General features: G+C 33.4%; 2 protein-coding genes across 2 annotated transcripts; both read left to right on the forward strand.

The window, feature by feature from the left end:
• Nucleotides 1–1,196: 1,196 nt before the first annotated feature.
• LOC106143688 (maltase A1) lies at nucleotides 1,197–5,701 on the forward strand. The gene is made up of 10 exons (XM_013345825.2): nucleotides 1,197–1,341; nucleotides 2,088–2,245; nucleotides 2,334–2,513; nucleotides 2,595–2,752; nucleotides 2,829–3,410; nucleotides 3,489–3,596; nucleotides 3,690–3,840; nucleotides 4,103–4,298; nucleotides 5,049–5,186; nucleotides 5,589–5,701. The coding sequence occupies exons 2-10, from the start codon at nucleotides 2,095–2,097 to the stop codon at nucleotides 5,653–5,655; spliced, it is 1,731 nt and encodes a 576-aa protein (XP_013201279.2). The 5' UTR covers nucleotides 1,197–1,341; nucleotides 2,088–2,094; the 3' UTR covers nucleotides 5,656–5,701.
• Nucleotides 5,702–8,823: 3,122 nt separating this feature from the next.
• On the forward strand, nucleotides 8,824–13,649 carry LOC106143689 (maltase A1). The gene is made up of 10 exons (XM_013345826.2): nucleotides 8,824–8,960; nucleotides 9,943–10,100; nucleotides 10,354–10,533; nucleotides 10,612–10,769; nucleotides 11,013–11,594; nucleotides 11,673–11,780; nucleotides 11,890–12,040; nucleotides 12,475–12,670; nucleotides 13,029–13,166; nucleotides 13,490–13,649. The coding sequence occupies exons 1-10, from the start codon at nucleotides 8,929–8,931 to the stop codon at nucleotides 13,554–13,556; spliced, it is 1,770 nt and encodes a 589-aa protein (XP_013201280.2). The 5' UTR covers nucleotides 8,824–8,928; the 3' UTR covers nucleotides 13,557–13,649.
• The last annotated feature ends 1,288 nt before the right edge of the window (nucleotides 13,650–14,937 follow it).

A 14,937-nucleotide genomic window follows, 5' to 3' on the forward strand; every position in this document is an offset into this window, starting at 1 on the left:
GATATTATTTATTGGTTTTAAAAATTTGTTATTAAAACTACTGATTCAATATTATCAATAGAGTACGCCCGCGGCTTTGTCCGCGTTAAACATAGAAACTTATTTCTGTTGTTTCGGGAATTTAGGGAAATTATCACTCAGTACCCCCTAGAATAAGTACTTTTAGAATCAACATGTAAAACTTCAAATCTAATTCAGTTGTAGGCTAATCAAAAAATATAGTTTATATACTTCTGTGCTATACATTTGTATTTTGTACAATAATGTTTAAATAAATAAAAATATTTTTTTTTTTATTTATATTTTTGCTATTTTCGTGACGGAATATTAGGTTTGGGGTCTAGACTGTAAGTTATGAGATAAGATAACAGTCACTTTGAGTAAAAATCGCTTTCCTCGTCAAAGCATGAAATGTAGTAGATTACAATTCATTTGCCATATTAATATCATAAATGCGGAAGTCTGGCTTATTATTTTCGTTCACGGCTTAACTGCTCGATAGATTTGTTTGAATTTTTTATCGAATTTTCCACGGCAAAACCCTGGGCAAAAGCTAGTGTAACTATAAAAGAGGCTATATAGCCACTAGATAAAGTTTGTTTGAGGACTTATTCCTTACGGAATAGATAGGGCCAACATTCGCGAAAAAACTGAAATACTATTTTCACTAGATGGCTTAGTTAAAAAGAAAAACACTTCGAGGAACACTTATAAAAGCGTGACGCCCAGGTTTATATTTATTCTTTTATGTACCTTCTGGCATAAGTCCCGGTTACATCCACACTACACTAAAGAGTAGGTGGGTAGGGTAGATAGGAGTAGGTTCAAATCCCACCGCAGCCATGTAGATATGTTGCTAACCGAGGCTTTTACTTCAGGAACTGGATGTGCATGCTCGTATAGTCATAATCCAAAGTTTCTTATTAAGTTTTGTTCACAAAGTGATTGTCTTGTGTAAACTTTTGAGTGAAACGTTGTAAATGGTCTGTAAATGTTGCGAGGTCAGCCGGGAGATGCTTCATGTCAGAACCTGACTTACCCGACACCATGATCGTGGTCAAAGATGGACTGGAATCATCCCCAAAAAGTTGAGAACGCAACTAAATCTTACCCAAAAATATTGAGTAAAAAAGCTAAAGTCATCTTGATTAGAGTATCTTAAGAGCTACAATCGTCAGATAAATTTAGCAGGTACTCATCTGAAACTGGGATAAATATAATCCGTATTATCACACCACCTTGCCATACGATCAGTGCCTTATCTTTGATATAGTATGACATAAAAATGGACGATAGTATTTCGACCTAACATATTGTGTTTGGAACGAGGACGAATAAGAGGTGAGGGAATTTTTGTATCAATTTTAAGACTAAAGAAAATATTTAGGTATTTATTTTATGATAAAGGATTTTTTTTCTGTTTTGTTTTTTTCATTTTTATTACATTCAATTTAAAATTAACAAATTAAAATCATTTTAACGTCTTAGGTCACAAGTTAGGCCTTTAATTAAAGAGCGATTTAATTCACAGTAAAGATTAAGTATCTGATGGATTACGCTTAGTAGATATCAAGTTTGGTTGACCCTCGGTTTAACCTTTATAAAGTTTGAAAGGGTAACTTTAATCGAGGTTTTGAGCAGTTAATAGATTTTGCGGCCGATGTCATTAACATTACGTGCCTATTCACATTTTAAAGTATCATTCAACTGCTTTGTTAGGTTACATTGTTTACACTGATTTCACAATAAATTTCCAAACGATTTCGATCATTATTTATTTTTTATTTGATAATAATTTAATGATATAATATTTTGGTTCTGGAAAAATATGGGACTGATCTTTGTTCAGCAGTAGAAACAATGAAAAAATACTAACAGGTCAATGAATAGAGCTGTAATTGAACACTTTGTTTAAATTATTATATTATGACTCTCAATTATTAGGAAGATGCTAACATTTCTGTATAATATAATATTTTGTTCGCTATTGACTGATTACTAAGATAGATACGCATTTTAGCCGGGCACACAACGCTCACTATTTATAAAGATTGTTACTGTCCTATAAATTAAAATTATTATTACAGGTTTAAAATGAGGAGTCTCCTCGTTTTGTCTTTGTTTCTTCTGTCTCAAGTCTACAGCCAGGAAAAAGAACTGGATTGGTGGGAGACTACGATTTTCTATCAGATCTATCCAAGGTCATTCAAAGATAGCGATGGAGATGGCATTGGTGACTTAAACGGTATATAATAAACTATATATTGTTACATTACCACACCAAACATTTTATGTAAAATAAATATTTATGAGGAATTCTTATTTTTTTTTAGGTATAACCGAAAATTTAGAATACCTCAAGGAATTGGGAGTTGGAGCAACTTGGTTGTCCCCCATTTTTAAATCACCCATGTATGATTTTGGATATGATATAGCAGATTTTTATGACATCCAAGAAGAGTATGGTACCATGGAGGATTTCGAAAAATTAATCAGTAAAGCAAATGAGCTAGGTAAGTTAATATTATTTAAAATAATAAAAATTAAATACTTACTTTTTTAAGTAAAATATGAATTACCTAAAAATGTTTCAGATATTAAATTAATTCTTGATTTTGTGCCTAATCATACTAGCAACGAAAGTGTATGGTTTGACGAAGCTCTAAAAGGTCATGAAAAATATTATAACTATTTCGTTTGGGAAGATGGTGTAGTCGATGAAAACGGACAATTAGGACCACCTAACAACTGGGTAAGATTTCACATTGTAATAATATTTATAAAAAAATAAACTTGAATTTACATTAAAATTTGATATATAATTGCAGGTTAGTGTATTCCGTAAAAGTGCTTGGGAATACAAAGAAGAAGTTGGAAAATATTATCTTCATCAATTTGTAATTGGGCAACCAGACTTAAACTACCGTAACCCTGATGTAGTAGAAGAGATGAAGAACGTTATACGGTTTTGGCTGGACAAAGGTGTTGCTGGATTTAGGGTTGATGCTATATCTCATCTATTCGAAGTTGATAAAGCATTGTATGGTGGCAGCTATCCTGATGAACCACGTTCAGGAAATTTAAATGCTGATCCGATGGATTATAGTTACTTAGATCACGTTTATACCCAAGATCTAGATGAGACATATGAAATGGTTTATCAATGGAGGGAGGTTTTAGAAGAGTATAAAGCCAGAGATGGATTAAGCAGAGTCATGATGACTGAGGCTTATTCTAGCCCTCAGAATACTATGCGATACTTTGGAAATGGTGACCGTGAAGGTGCACAAATGCCATTCAACTTTAATCTAATTACTGATGTTAATGGTGATTCAACAGCAGCTGAAATAAAATATGCTCTCGACAAATTTTTGACCTTTAAACCTATTGACAAATTAGCAAACTGGGTGGTGAGTCTAATTTTGAATGTTTACGATTAAAATATAGTAATAAAAATAATACATACGATAATTATTTTTTGTCGACAGGCTGGGAATCACGATAACAACAGAGTCGCATCCAGATATAGACCTGAATTAGTAGATGGTATGAATATGATTGTTATGCTTCTACCTGGCATAGCTGTTACTTACATGGTATGTATTAATTATAGTTTTAAATTAATTGCAAATAAAGATGAAGTGATTTCTAGTGATTTTATTGGATAATACTATAAGATATTTACTTAGGGTGAAGAAATCGGAATGGTTGATGGGTACGTAAGCTGGGAAGATACAGTTGATCCAAGTGGTTGCAATACTGATGACCCTATTAATTACTGGACAGCGTCCAGAGATCCTGAAAGAACGCCTTTCCAATGGAATGCTGACAAAAATGCAGGTAATGTTAAACATATATAATTATGTATTGTTTAAAAGTACATTACGAAGTACTCGTATTGTACATTATAAAATTAAAGCCAATTATAATTTAACTAAAGAACCTTTTAGATATTTATATGAAATGTATAGTAGTGGATCTAAGGCAATTGAAAATTTGTTCCAGACAAACTTATATTAAGGAAACCTAAGGAATATCATTGATTTGCAATAATGTTTTTTTTTTGTTACAAAATTGATTGTTTCCTTTTATTCATTTAAAGGGTTTTCAACTGGAGATAAAACATGGTTACCCGTGGCTGATGGCTATGAAAACCTCAACGTAGAAGTTCAAAGAAATACTGACAGATCACACCTGAATGTATACAAAGCTTTAGTGAATCTGCGCTCTGGAAATGTTTTTAGATATGGAAGATATGAATCTGTTGCACTTAACAGCGATATCTTTGCGTTCAGAAGGTAAAATTTATTAACGAACATCTTTATAAGTTGAGAAAGCAACAAATTATCTTGGTTCCTTTTAAAATTGAAGTTGTTGACATATTTCTTCTCCTTATTGTGATCAATCTTGAAATTTTTCTGATAATATTAGAGTTGTTTTATATAAAGCAGGTCATCAATAGATACGGTATCATCTCAAGAGGTTATTGAATAATATTCTTAACACCAATGATAAATTTAAGCTTAAAGATAAAATATAGAACTTGGACTTTATCATACAATAAAATAAATATAAATATATACGGGACAAATTACACTGATTGAGTTAGCCTCGAAGTAAGTTCGAAACTTGTGTTACGAGATACTAACTCAACGATACTATATTTTAATAAATACTTATATAGATAAACATCCAAGACCCAGGCCAATTAGAGTAAGTTCGTTTCTCATCATGCCCTGGCCGGGATTCGAACCCAGGACCTCCGGTGTCACAGACAAGCGCACTACCGCTGCGCCACAGAGGCCGTCATAATGTTTAATCATACAATGTTTGCAATTTTAAGTTTTTAATATTATGATACTTTTAATATCAACAAAAACATTTATCAAACATTAATTCCTTTAGGGCAGACTCTACATATTTGCCCTTATCATGATCTTTCATTCTTTTTTTAGCTACTTCCAGATCACTTTCTTCTTACTTGTCAACTTAACGTATTGCAAGTACGTCATTTGATGCTGTTCTTAAAGTTAGTCCATTTGTTACAGATGGTATAATGGTGACACTTATGTCGTAGTGATTAACTTTAGGGACGTTCCATACACCATAGATTTGACGTACTTTGAAAACGTCAATGGACATTTGGAAGTAGTAGTTAGCAGCATACACTCACAAAAGGAAGCTGGGTAAGACTACTAGACATACTATCTCGCATAATCTATACTAATATTATAAAGCTGAAGAGTTTGTTTGTTTGTTTGTTTGAACGCGCTAATCTCAGGAACTACTGGTTCGAATTGAAAAATTGTTCTTGCGTCGAATAGAACATTAATCGAGGAAGGCTTTAGGTTATAAAATATAACATCTCGCTGCAACTATAAGGAGCAAATAAATAATGGAAAATGTGAAAAAAACGTGGAAAATTATTCATCCATGAGGGCTTCTATGATTCCCATAATAACTATTCCACGCGGACGAAGTCGCGGGCACAGCTAGTAATTAATAAAAGTTAATCAAAATTATCAAAATGATGACCAATACAATAATAATACAATAAAAAAAAAATGATGAATATTATTTTTTTCCAGAAACCACGTGGAATCTTCGGCTGTGAATGTCGTTGAGTATGAAGCACTAGTACTGAAAGTTTTGTAAATACCTACCTACCGTTGATTAATAAAAATAAATTTACTGCAAAAATTGTTTTGATTTGATTTTGTCCTATACCTTTTCTGCAAAAACTATTAAATTTTTCAATCTTATCATCATTAAGCCAAATAGCTTAACGTGGCCAAGTGGCAACTTAGGGATAGGCTTACAAACTTAGGATTCTTTTTTAGGCGATGGGTTAGAGACCTGTCACTATTTGAATCTCAATTCTATCATTAAGCCAAATAGCTGAACGTAGCCATTCAGTCTTTTCAAGACTGTTGGCTCTGTCTACCCCGCAAGGGATATAGTCGTGACCATGTGTATGTATGTAGTTCAATCTACGATCACGAATTAAATACGTTTTAGAATTACCCAGTTGTTTTATTTTTATTTTCTATTTCTTGAACATATTCAACTAACTAAAAGAGAAAAAAAAACTTAAAATAAATAAGGCATAGCAATATTTTTTATATGATTTCTTAAACTATTTATTCATTTATATGTATATCCTCAACTTGACAAAACTTCAAAATAAGTAACTAATGTAATTAGTCAATGTTTTTCTGGCAACGAACGCACAAAGGGTCCTATTACTTTTATATTTTCATCGAAATTATACCATAATTCTGAATAAATAAATTTTATCAGTATTTGGTAATGTGTAGAGAATAAATGAAAGTAGGTTGACTAAGCAAATATATGTATAAAGGGAGTGTGAATGGGACTAATGGAGTGGGAAGGCTTAGACGAACGTACCTTAATGAAATCGGAGAAATTCTGGTAAAAAGTCCGCTCAAGAATACTCGAAACTCGAAACGACCCTGCATGAAGAGAATTATGAATGTGGATGAAGTGAAGGAAGCATGCAGGATCGTGGCAAGTGGAAAGATGTAGTCTCTGCCTACCCCACTGGGAAAGAGCCGTCTTTTGTTTGTTTGTATCTTTGTTTCACAATGTTTGTGGCATAGAGTAGAAGAATGGAAAGAGTAACGCAGAAATTATAGTACCCAAAGACAAAAGCGAATTGAGGGTAGCTAGTTCCGTGAGGTATTTGTTCTAAGAAGAGCTCTCTGGTAGTTTGTTAGGGCCCTTCATAAAGTGAATAAGTCTAAAATCCTACATCTGGTAAATGTATCTTAAAAAAATATTTTTTTACAAACATTTTTAGAATTAGGACCTATTTATAAATAAAAGCAGAGACATTTTCAGTTTCATATTATTATTATATTATAAATAGATTTATTTTTAAAATAAAATATAAATGTAAATAAATAATGACTTATTAAATCATTAATAAAGATCGTTTGACATATCCATATTTATATTTTGTAATAATAATTATTTATTTAGTAAATATAATTGTGTTATATCACTTCGCTGAATAAAATTTCTAAGGAATTTAAAAAATGTCGATTTTATTAGTCTTTGTTAGTTTTTTTTAAATACATATAGTGATTCAAGATGAAGGTTTATAAATGCTACCCGTGCTGAGCTGAGGCGGGTCACTAGTTAGTAGTAATATTCATTTATGTTTTATTTTAAAGATGTTTACTATACCTACATGTTACGATTAAATATATTTGTACGTATTACGTGGTGAGCCAATAGTCTTGAAAAGATTCGAATGTCCCATTCAGTATTCCGGCGAGTTCGCCATCGTGAAACGATAAATCTTGATACTCGTATAAGTATTCCGTTCAGACGAGAATTTCGAGTAAACCTCTACTATTACACCGCTAAGGGGCATAAGGAGCGGCATATGCCAAACAAATCTTTCATCTAATCATCGGAATAAGACAGACAGAAAATTACACGGTAATGAATCAGTGTAATGCTAAAAATTTATATATTTCTTGGTGAAAATGCAACGCTAAAATTGATTTTACTGAAAAATGCCGGATTAGATTGGGATTCTATTTTTTGATTAAAATAAATAAATCTTAAATTTGAAGAAGATCAATCTGAAGGGTGACTTATCGTTTATTTCGACACCTTGCCACGTTGGCACACGATTATATTTGATAAAAATGGAGATAATATAAGTCTAGTTAGATAGTCTTAATTTACACACACACCCTTATCGCAACTTTACCCCCTAACTCGTCGTCACATACATACATATGGTCTCGTCTATATCCGTTGCGGGGTAGACAGAGCCAACAGTCTTGAAAAGGCTGAATGGCCACGTTGAGCTATTTGGCTTAATGATACAATTGAGATTAAAATAGTGCCAGGTTGCTAGCCTAAAAAAGAATCCCAAGTTTGTAAGTCTATCCCTTAGTCGCCTTTTATGACATCCATAGGAAAGAGATGGAGAGGTCCTATTCTTTTTTGTATTGGTGCCGGGAACCACACTCATCGTCACAAGTCTTGGAAAAACCTCTTCTTTATCCCTCCCTCAAAAAGACTGAAAGCCTATTGAGATTTAAATAGTGACAGGTTGCTTCGCTTCGCTTAATAGAAGAATTCCAATTTGCCTTATCGATATTCAAGATAATAACTGCATTGGATGGCTATGAAGAGCCTTTGAACCAGATGTGACAAAGGTCGTCTATCGTCCTATCAGTCTGCGATACAGACGTCCTTGCCCCAAATCTTTAAACCTTGGTGACCTTAAATTGCCCCAGTAGCATGTCAAGCCGCGCCGTTTTCATCGCTCGGAAAACTATCCCGCTTCAAGTCATGATAAAAAGCGAAACAGAGGGGTTAGTTAGTTCGAGTTTCACTCGGTCAAACGCCTTGATAGTTATTCGCGCGTTTGCGACGCGCGTGCTACGGCGGCCAATTTCTATACTATGCCAGGGGTACAAATGATACATTAGTGAGATGCGAGTGCGATATTTCTACGCTATAGCAAGAGAAAAACAGAGGGGTTAGTGCGAGTTTTACTCGGTCAAACGCCTTGATTTCTTTGTTATTCGCGCGTTGGCGTCGCGCGTGCTGTGGGGACTAATTTACTATGCGAGGGGTACAAATTATACGTTAGTGAGATGCGAGTGCGATATTTCTACGTTATAGCAAGAGAAATAATGAAGTCAGAGGAATTAAAAAAAAATGCATAATCATACAGAATTAGCGATAAAAACAACAAGTGCAGCTTTGTCATGCTTCTATTTCCTTTTTCGGGGAACTTAAAGATGATATAACCAAAATTTTTGGTGGTAGATAACTCTAAAATCCTATAGATTTATCTCATGACTGCCACGTTGGCAAACGATTGATTAGTGCCTTATCTTTGATACAGTTTGAAATAAAAAGAGCGTAAATTATTTATACATGCATATTGTTACCGAAACTAGATCAAATAGGTGAGTGATCTTGTGTTTCATTTAGTTCCTTCAATTTACTAACGAATGTTAAATATAGTAGTTGAGAGTGGGTTATCACCGAATTAAACTCTGTTTTATTATTACAAAATATATAATTTTGGGACCTAAATATTTTGAAATCAATATTTTTTTTTTTACCTGAATACTCATATATATGGCATTTCTATTTTTTATGTTGTACCAAGTTCATAAGTCTTCATTGTACAAAAAAAAAAACAAGTTAGCTGATATTTTGGAATAATTTATAGGTATTACTTCGATTTCTTTATCATGAACGCGGGGAACATGGTTAATGGAGCTTTGCTTGCCTTTATGAGCAGTCAGAAACTATCCAAAAAGGCTCGACTGGCTGTGCACAGGGGCGTGTTGGTCCCGACATTAATGTATGGGAGTGAAAGTTGGGTATGGCAAAAGAAGCATGAAAGCAGAATAAATGCAGTGGAAATGAGAGCGTTAAGGAGTATGATGGGTGTGAAATTGAGTGACAGGATAAGGAACAGCGTGATAAGGGAATGTTGTGATGTGAAAGAAGATGTAGTTACAGGAATAGAAAAGGGTATGTTAAGATGGTTCGGTCATGTGGAGAGGATGAATGAAAGCAGGTTGACTAAGCAGATATACAAGGTGAGTGTGGAGGGAAAGGTCGGAGTGGGAAGACCTAGACGAACGTATCTTGATCAAATTAAGGACGTCCTGGTAAAGGGTCAGGTCAAAAGTACCCGAAACCGCCGAGCTTGTATGAAGAGAGTTATGAATGAAGTGATGGATGAAGCGAAGGAAGTATGCAGAGATCGGGGCAAGTGGAAAGAGGTAGTCTCTGCCTACCCCTCCGGGAAAACGGCGTGATTTTATGTATGTATGTATGTTCTTTATCAGAACTAATAAATTTTGACGCATGCAACTTTAAGTTCATTTTTGATATTTTATATTTAAACTTTTTATTGTTTTTTTTTAATTTCAGGCACATAATGAAGAGTCTCATTCTTTTGTCCTTGTTCCTTCTGGCACAAGTTTATAGCCAGGAGAAAGAACTTGAATGGTTCGAGACCACTGTTTTCTACCAAATCTATCCTAGATCTTTCAAGGACAGTGATGGAGATGGCATTGGAGATTTAAACGGTATTAAAAAAGCAAATATGTTTTCTTAATAATAATATCCAAAATAATCCAAAAAAAAAAAAACAAAAAAAAAGAAGATGGAAAAAAAGGTAGTCACGCGAAAAATTACAACGTGAACGTGTCTTAATCATTTGATCAGTAAACTATGAACTGATGTTGTGTGTTGGCAATATTATTATTTTTATAATTTGTGTCTGATACTAACAAGTAAATGGTATATCATTAATAAACATTATTATTACAATTATTACAGGTATAACCGAAAGTTTGGAATATCTCAAGGACTTGGGCGTTGAAGCAACTTGGTTGTCTCCGATTTTCAAATCGCCAATGTATGATTTCGGTTACGATATAGCGGATTTTTATAACATTCAAGAAGAATATGGAACTATGGAAGATTTTGATAAACTGATCAATAAAGCAAATGAATTGGGTAATAAAGGTTCTTGTTAAACTTTAATTTTAATTTCTTCAAAAATCGATTAATTTATGATAAGGAAAAATATTTCAGATATAAAAATTGTTCTCGACTTCGTACCCAATCATACTAGTAACGAAAGTGTATGGTTTGAAGAAGCCCTAAAAGGTCATAAAAAATATTATGATTACTTTATTTGGGAAGATGGTGTAGTCAACGAAAATGGAGAACTTGGCCCGCCTAACAACTGGGTAAGAAAACTTAACTGCTCGTTGGAACTCTTAATCCATTGATTGTAATGAAGTAACATTCAGATCACGTTGTGTTGAAGAAAAAAGCATAGATATAATAAGTATAATCACAGAAAACCGTATATCCAATCGTCATAAATGTATGTATGTAGGCCATGCCGAGTGTTTTGTTTTTCGTTTAGCAATTTAAAGTGAATAAAAATCGATTCATTTTAAACTTGTTGTTTTGTTATGTGATTACAGGTAAGCGTGTTCCGTAAAAGCGCCTGGGAATACAGAGAAGAAGTCGGCAAATATTACCTCCATCAATTTGTGATCGGTCAGCCAGACTTAAACTTCCGCAACCCCGAAGTTGTAGAAGAAATGAAGAATATTATTCGTTTTTGGCTGAACAAGGGTGTAGCTGGATTTAGAATTGACTCTATTGTACATTTGTTCGAAGTAGATAAAGCATTGCATGGAGGAAAGTATCCCGATGAACCACTATCAGGAGATTTAAATGCTGACCCAATGGACTATAATTATTTGAATCATATATATACAATAGATCAAGATGAAACATTCGACATGGTTTGCGAATTTAGAGAAGTCTTTGACGAGTTTAAAGCCAAAGATGGATTAAGTAGAGTAATGATGACTGAGGCTTATTCTAGTCCTCAAAATATTGTAAGATACTTTGGGAAGGGCGATCGAGAAGGCGCAGATATGCCATTTAACTTTTTATTTATTTCTAATGTAAATGGAGATTCAACCGCAGCTGAAATAAAATATACACTTGATGCATTTCTAACATTCAAACCAGTTAACAAATTAGCAAACTGGGTGGTGAGTATGTTAGCAGTTGTAGACAAAGTAGAAATTTTTACAGTATGTCTAGGATCTTAAATTTTATTTCATTATCAGGCTGGGAATCACGATAGAAGCAGAGTCGCGTCTAGGTTCAGTCCTGAACTTGTGGATGGTATTAATATGATCATGCTTCTTCTACCTGGGATTGCCGTTACGTACATGGTAAGACGAATACAGATTTATTTCAGTTAATGACCATGCAATGCCATTTTATTATGTAGCCATTTTAATATCTCTTGAGTTCAGAAATCTAATTATTAATTTTTATTAGGGTGAAGAAATTGGAATGGTTGATGGTTACGTAAGTTGGGAAGATACTGTTGATCCAAGTGGTTGCAATACTGATGACCCTATCAATTATTGGATTACCTCCAGAGATCCTGAGAGAACGCCTTTTCAATGGAATGCTGATAAAAATGCTGGTGAGGATATTTTTGGAATATTTTTAGTCATGTTCTATTCCATTTTTTTCATTTATATTTCCAGCAAAGAAGATTAAAACTTTTATTTCTAAATGAAAATATCGTAGAAAGCGATTCAAAAAAGCTTTAATACATCAAAAAGAAGTCCATAAAAAGTTTTTAACAAGATCACCTCTTCTCTTTTCTTATTGTAGAAACTTAGCTTTTTTTCACTAAAATATCAGCTTTAATAAGTTAGCAAACAGCTGCTAGAGAGCAGGCAAATGAGAATTCATTCTGATGAAAAAGAGATACATTAATTTACTTTTACCATTTTAATCAACGAAACAGTAAATAGAATGGATGGTCTTTATGAAGCTGACACCATGAATGCGACTTTCATCCTATGTGATAAGCTGTGTTTTCTATTAAATTTGAGTTCCGTATTTTACAAGGTTTTTCATCTGGAGAAAAGACATGGCTGCCTGTAGCTGACGGTTATGAAACCCTCAATGTGGAAGTACAAAAAGCTACTGATCGCTCACATATTAACGTTTACAAAAGCCTTGTGAAACTGCGTGCTGAAAATGTTTTTAGACATGGAAGATACGAATCTGTTGCTTTCAATAATGACATCTTTGCTTTCAGAAGGTATATTATCAGACTTATTGAATTTTATTTTTTTCTGTACTTTAAGCAGCTGTGAATGTGGTTGGGGTCGATTTTTATGTTATTCCCTTAATTATAGGGTTTAAATTATGTAACCTTCATTATATTCTGTAACTGTTTGCAATTTTACATGTTGAAATAGTTTTTCTTTTGTAAAGTTTATTTTATATTTCTCATTAAATTTCGATTTTTGGATTTTATTATAAAGAAAAGAAAGACAAATAATACTTAATTATCAGGAAAAATCAATCAATTTACGTCTTACCTGCAGAGAAGGGTAACGCAAGTTAAATTTTTTTTATCATCTTTGATGGATACATAATAACATTTTTTTTTTCAGATGGTACAACGGTGAAAATTACGTCGTGGTCATTAACTTCAGAAACGTTCCACACACCATCGATTTGAGATACTTTGAGAATGTTAACGGGAATTTGGAAGTAGTCGTGAGCAGCATAAAATCGCCAAAGAAATCAGGGTAAATTATTTTCATATTATTAGTTGTCGTATGACTAACTTTTTCGTATAATATTTTTATATTAAGTTTTATAGTTTTGTGACCTTTTTCATAATCATAGGTACATCATCATGTCACGTCTTTATACTTTACGGGATAATTAGAACCAATAGTGATAAGACTATATTTTTGAAAGATTTAATGATGCATAGAAATTCAGTAAATATGACAAATTGTTAGCCCATCGCCTAAAAAGAATCCAAAAAATTGCCAAAACCAAGGTTAATTTTGATTAATTAGATTCTTTGTACGTATTAATTAAGTAATTATTTATTAATTTCCAGGTCTAACGTGGACGCTTCAGCTGTGAATATAGTCGAGAACGAAGCACTAGTAATGAGAGTTTTGTGAGGAACCTCGGTTTTCTCAAATTAAGATCCTACAGATTAAACTTGCCAAAGGACGACGATTAATTTACTTAATATATGCAAAATATAAAATAGACGCAAGCTAGATTTCTAATTGATTTATTTGAAACTAACCCGCCCCAACTTCGCACAGGGAGTATTTATAGATAAAAACCGTCTTCCTTATGATATTCCAAACAATAACAAAATCAGAGCAAAGTTAGCGCATACACACAGACAGAGAAAAAAAGAGACTTTAAATTCTAATATATTGTGATTATTGATTTAGAAATTATCCACACTTCAACATTTAAATTAATATTATACAAAGAAACCATATTCCACCAAAAATCTCTCCTAATGAAGCGACTGAAGGCAAGACAGATCTTTATGTCTGCCTTTCTTTCGACAACTCCTCACACCACCTCTACTCTCATAACCACCCTATGACGCAAATCTCTTCTTTAAGAGGTAAGAGTTGGAGAGTGCAAATACGTTCTCTTGTGCGTGGAAGTTGCTATAATCGTGTCTGCGGTAGCATGCAGACGATGCATCACTCACTATCGTGCCCCAATTGTCCTTACGAGGAACAATTTAAAGGCTTCTAACTTGACGGTGAAGTCGCATTATTTTGGACCAAATATTTATGGTTAAAAGCCATAGACATGTAAGAATAAAAAGACGCAAAGATCATCATCTTCCTCCTGACATTTGTCTCGGTTTCATCCACTACAAGAAGTCTTTGATCTCGCTTATCGATGAAACGTGACTACGGCAAATAGATAAGAAATTTCGGGTACTTGTGAATTCAGTGTCTATGAGATCTCATTTTTTTATATGAATTATGCATAAGACACATTGAGGGGTGAAATGCAAACGATGTGACGTCGGCTTTATTTTGGATTTATTCTTGGCAGTTTAATATAGGTACCGTCTAAATCTTTCCACGTGACCTCTACTTCTTTAAGGTCTTTATTATACACTTAAACTAACATCAACTAGGATAATGAAACTAAGTTCGAGATAGTTAAACGTTGAAAATTTAACAAGTATCAGAAAATGACAATAAATCGAGTTTCTTAAAACGAAAATTTTACGCTTTAACGTGTATAAATCTGTGTATATTAATACTAGATACTTATTGAAAAAAGAAGTCAAATGTAACTTTTATGCCGTAGACATTTACCAACTTAGTATGTGGCAGGCCGCACGAACTATTCCGACGCTCTTGCTCCAAAACTTTCAAGGGGATTAGGAACTATCGTAAAGTTCTCTTATCTACTAATGAAGCGAATAACTTGGACATTTTCCTGCACGTGTCTGGGTTGATAATGAGCTATTACTAGTTCTTTGTAACAAAATCGCTTCGTACGAGAATTAATTTT

The sequence above is a fragment of the Amyelois transitella genome, chromosome 2, assembly GCF_032362555.1.
Source record: "Amyelois transitella isolate CPQ chromosome 2, ilAmyTran1.1, whole genome shotgun sequence".
In the NCBI taxonomy this organism is placed as follows: domain Eukaryota; kingdom Metazoa; phylum Arthropoda; class Insecta; order Lepidoptera; family Pyralidae; genus Amyelois; species Amyelois transitella.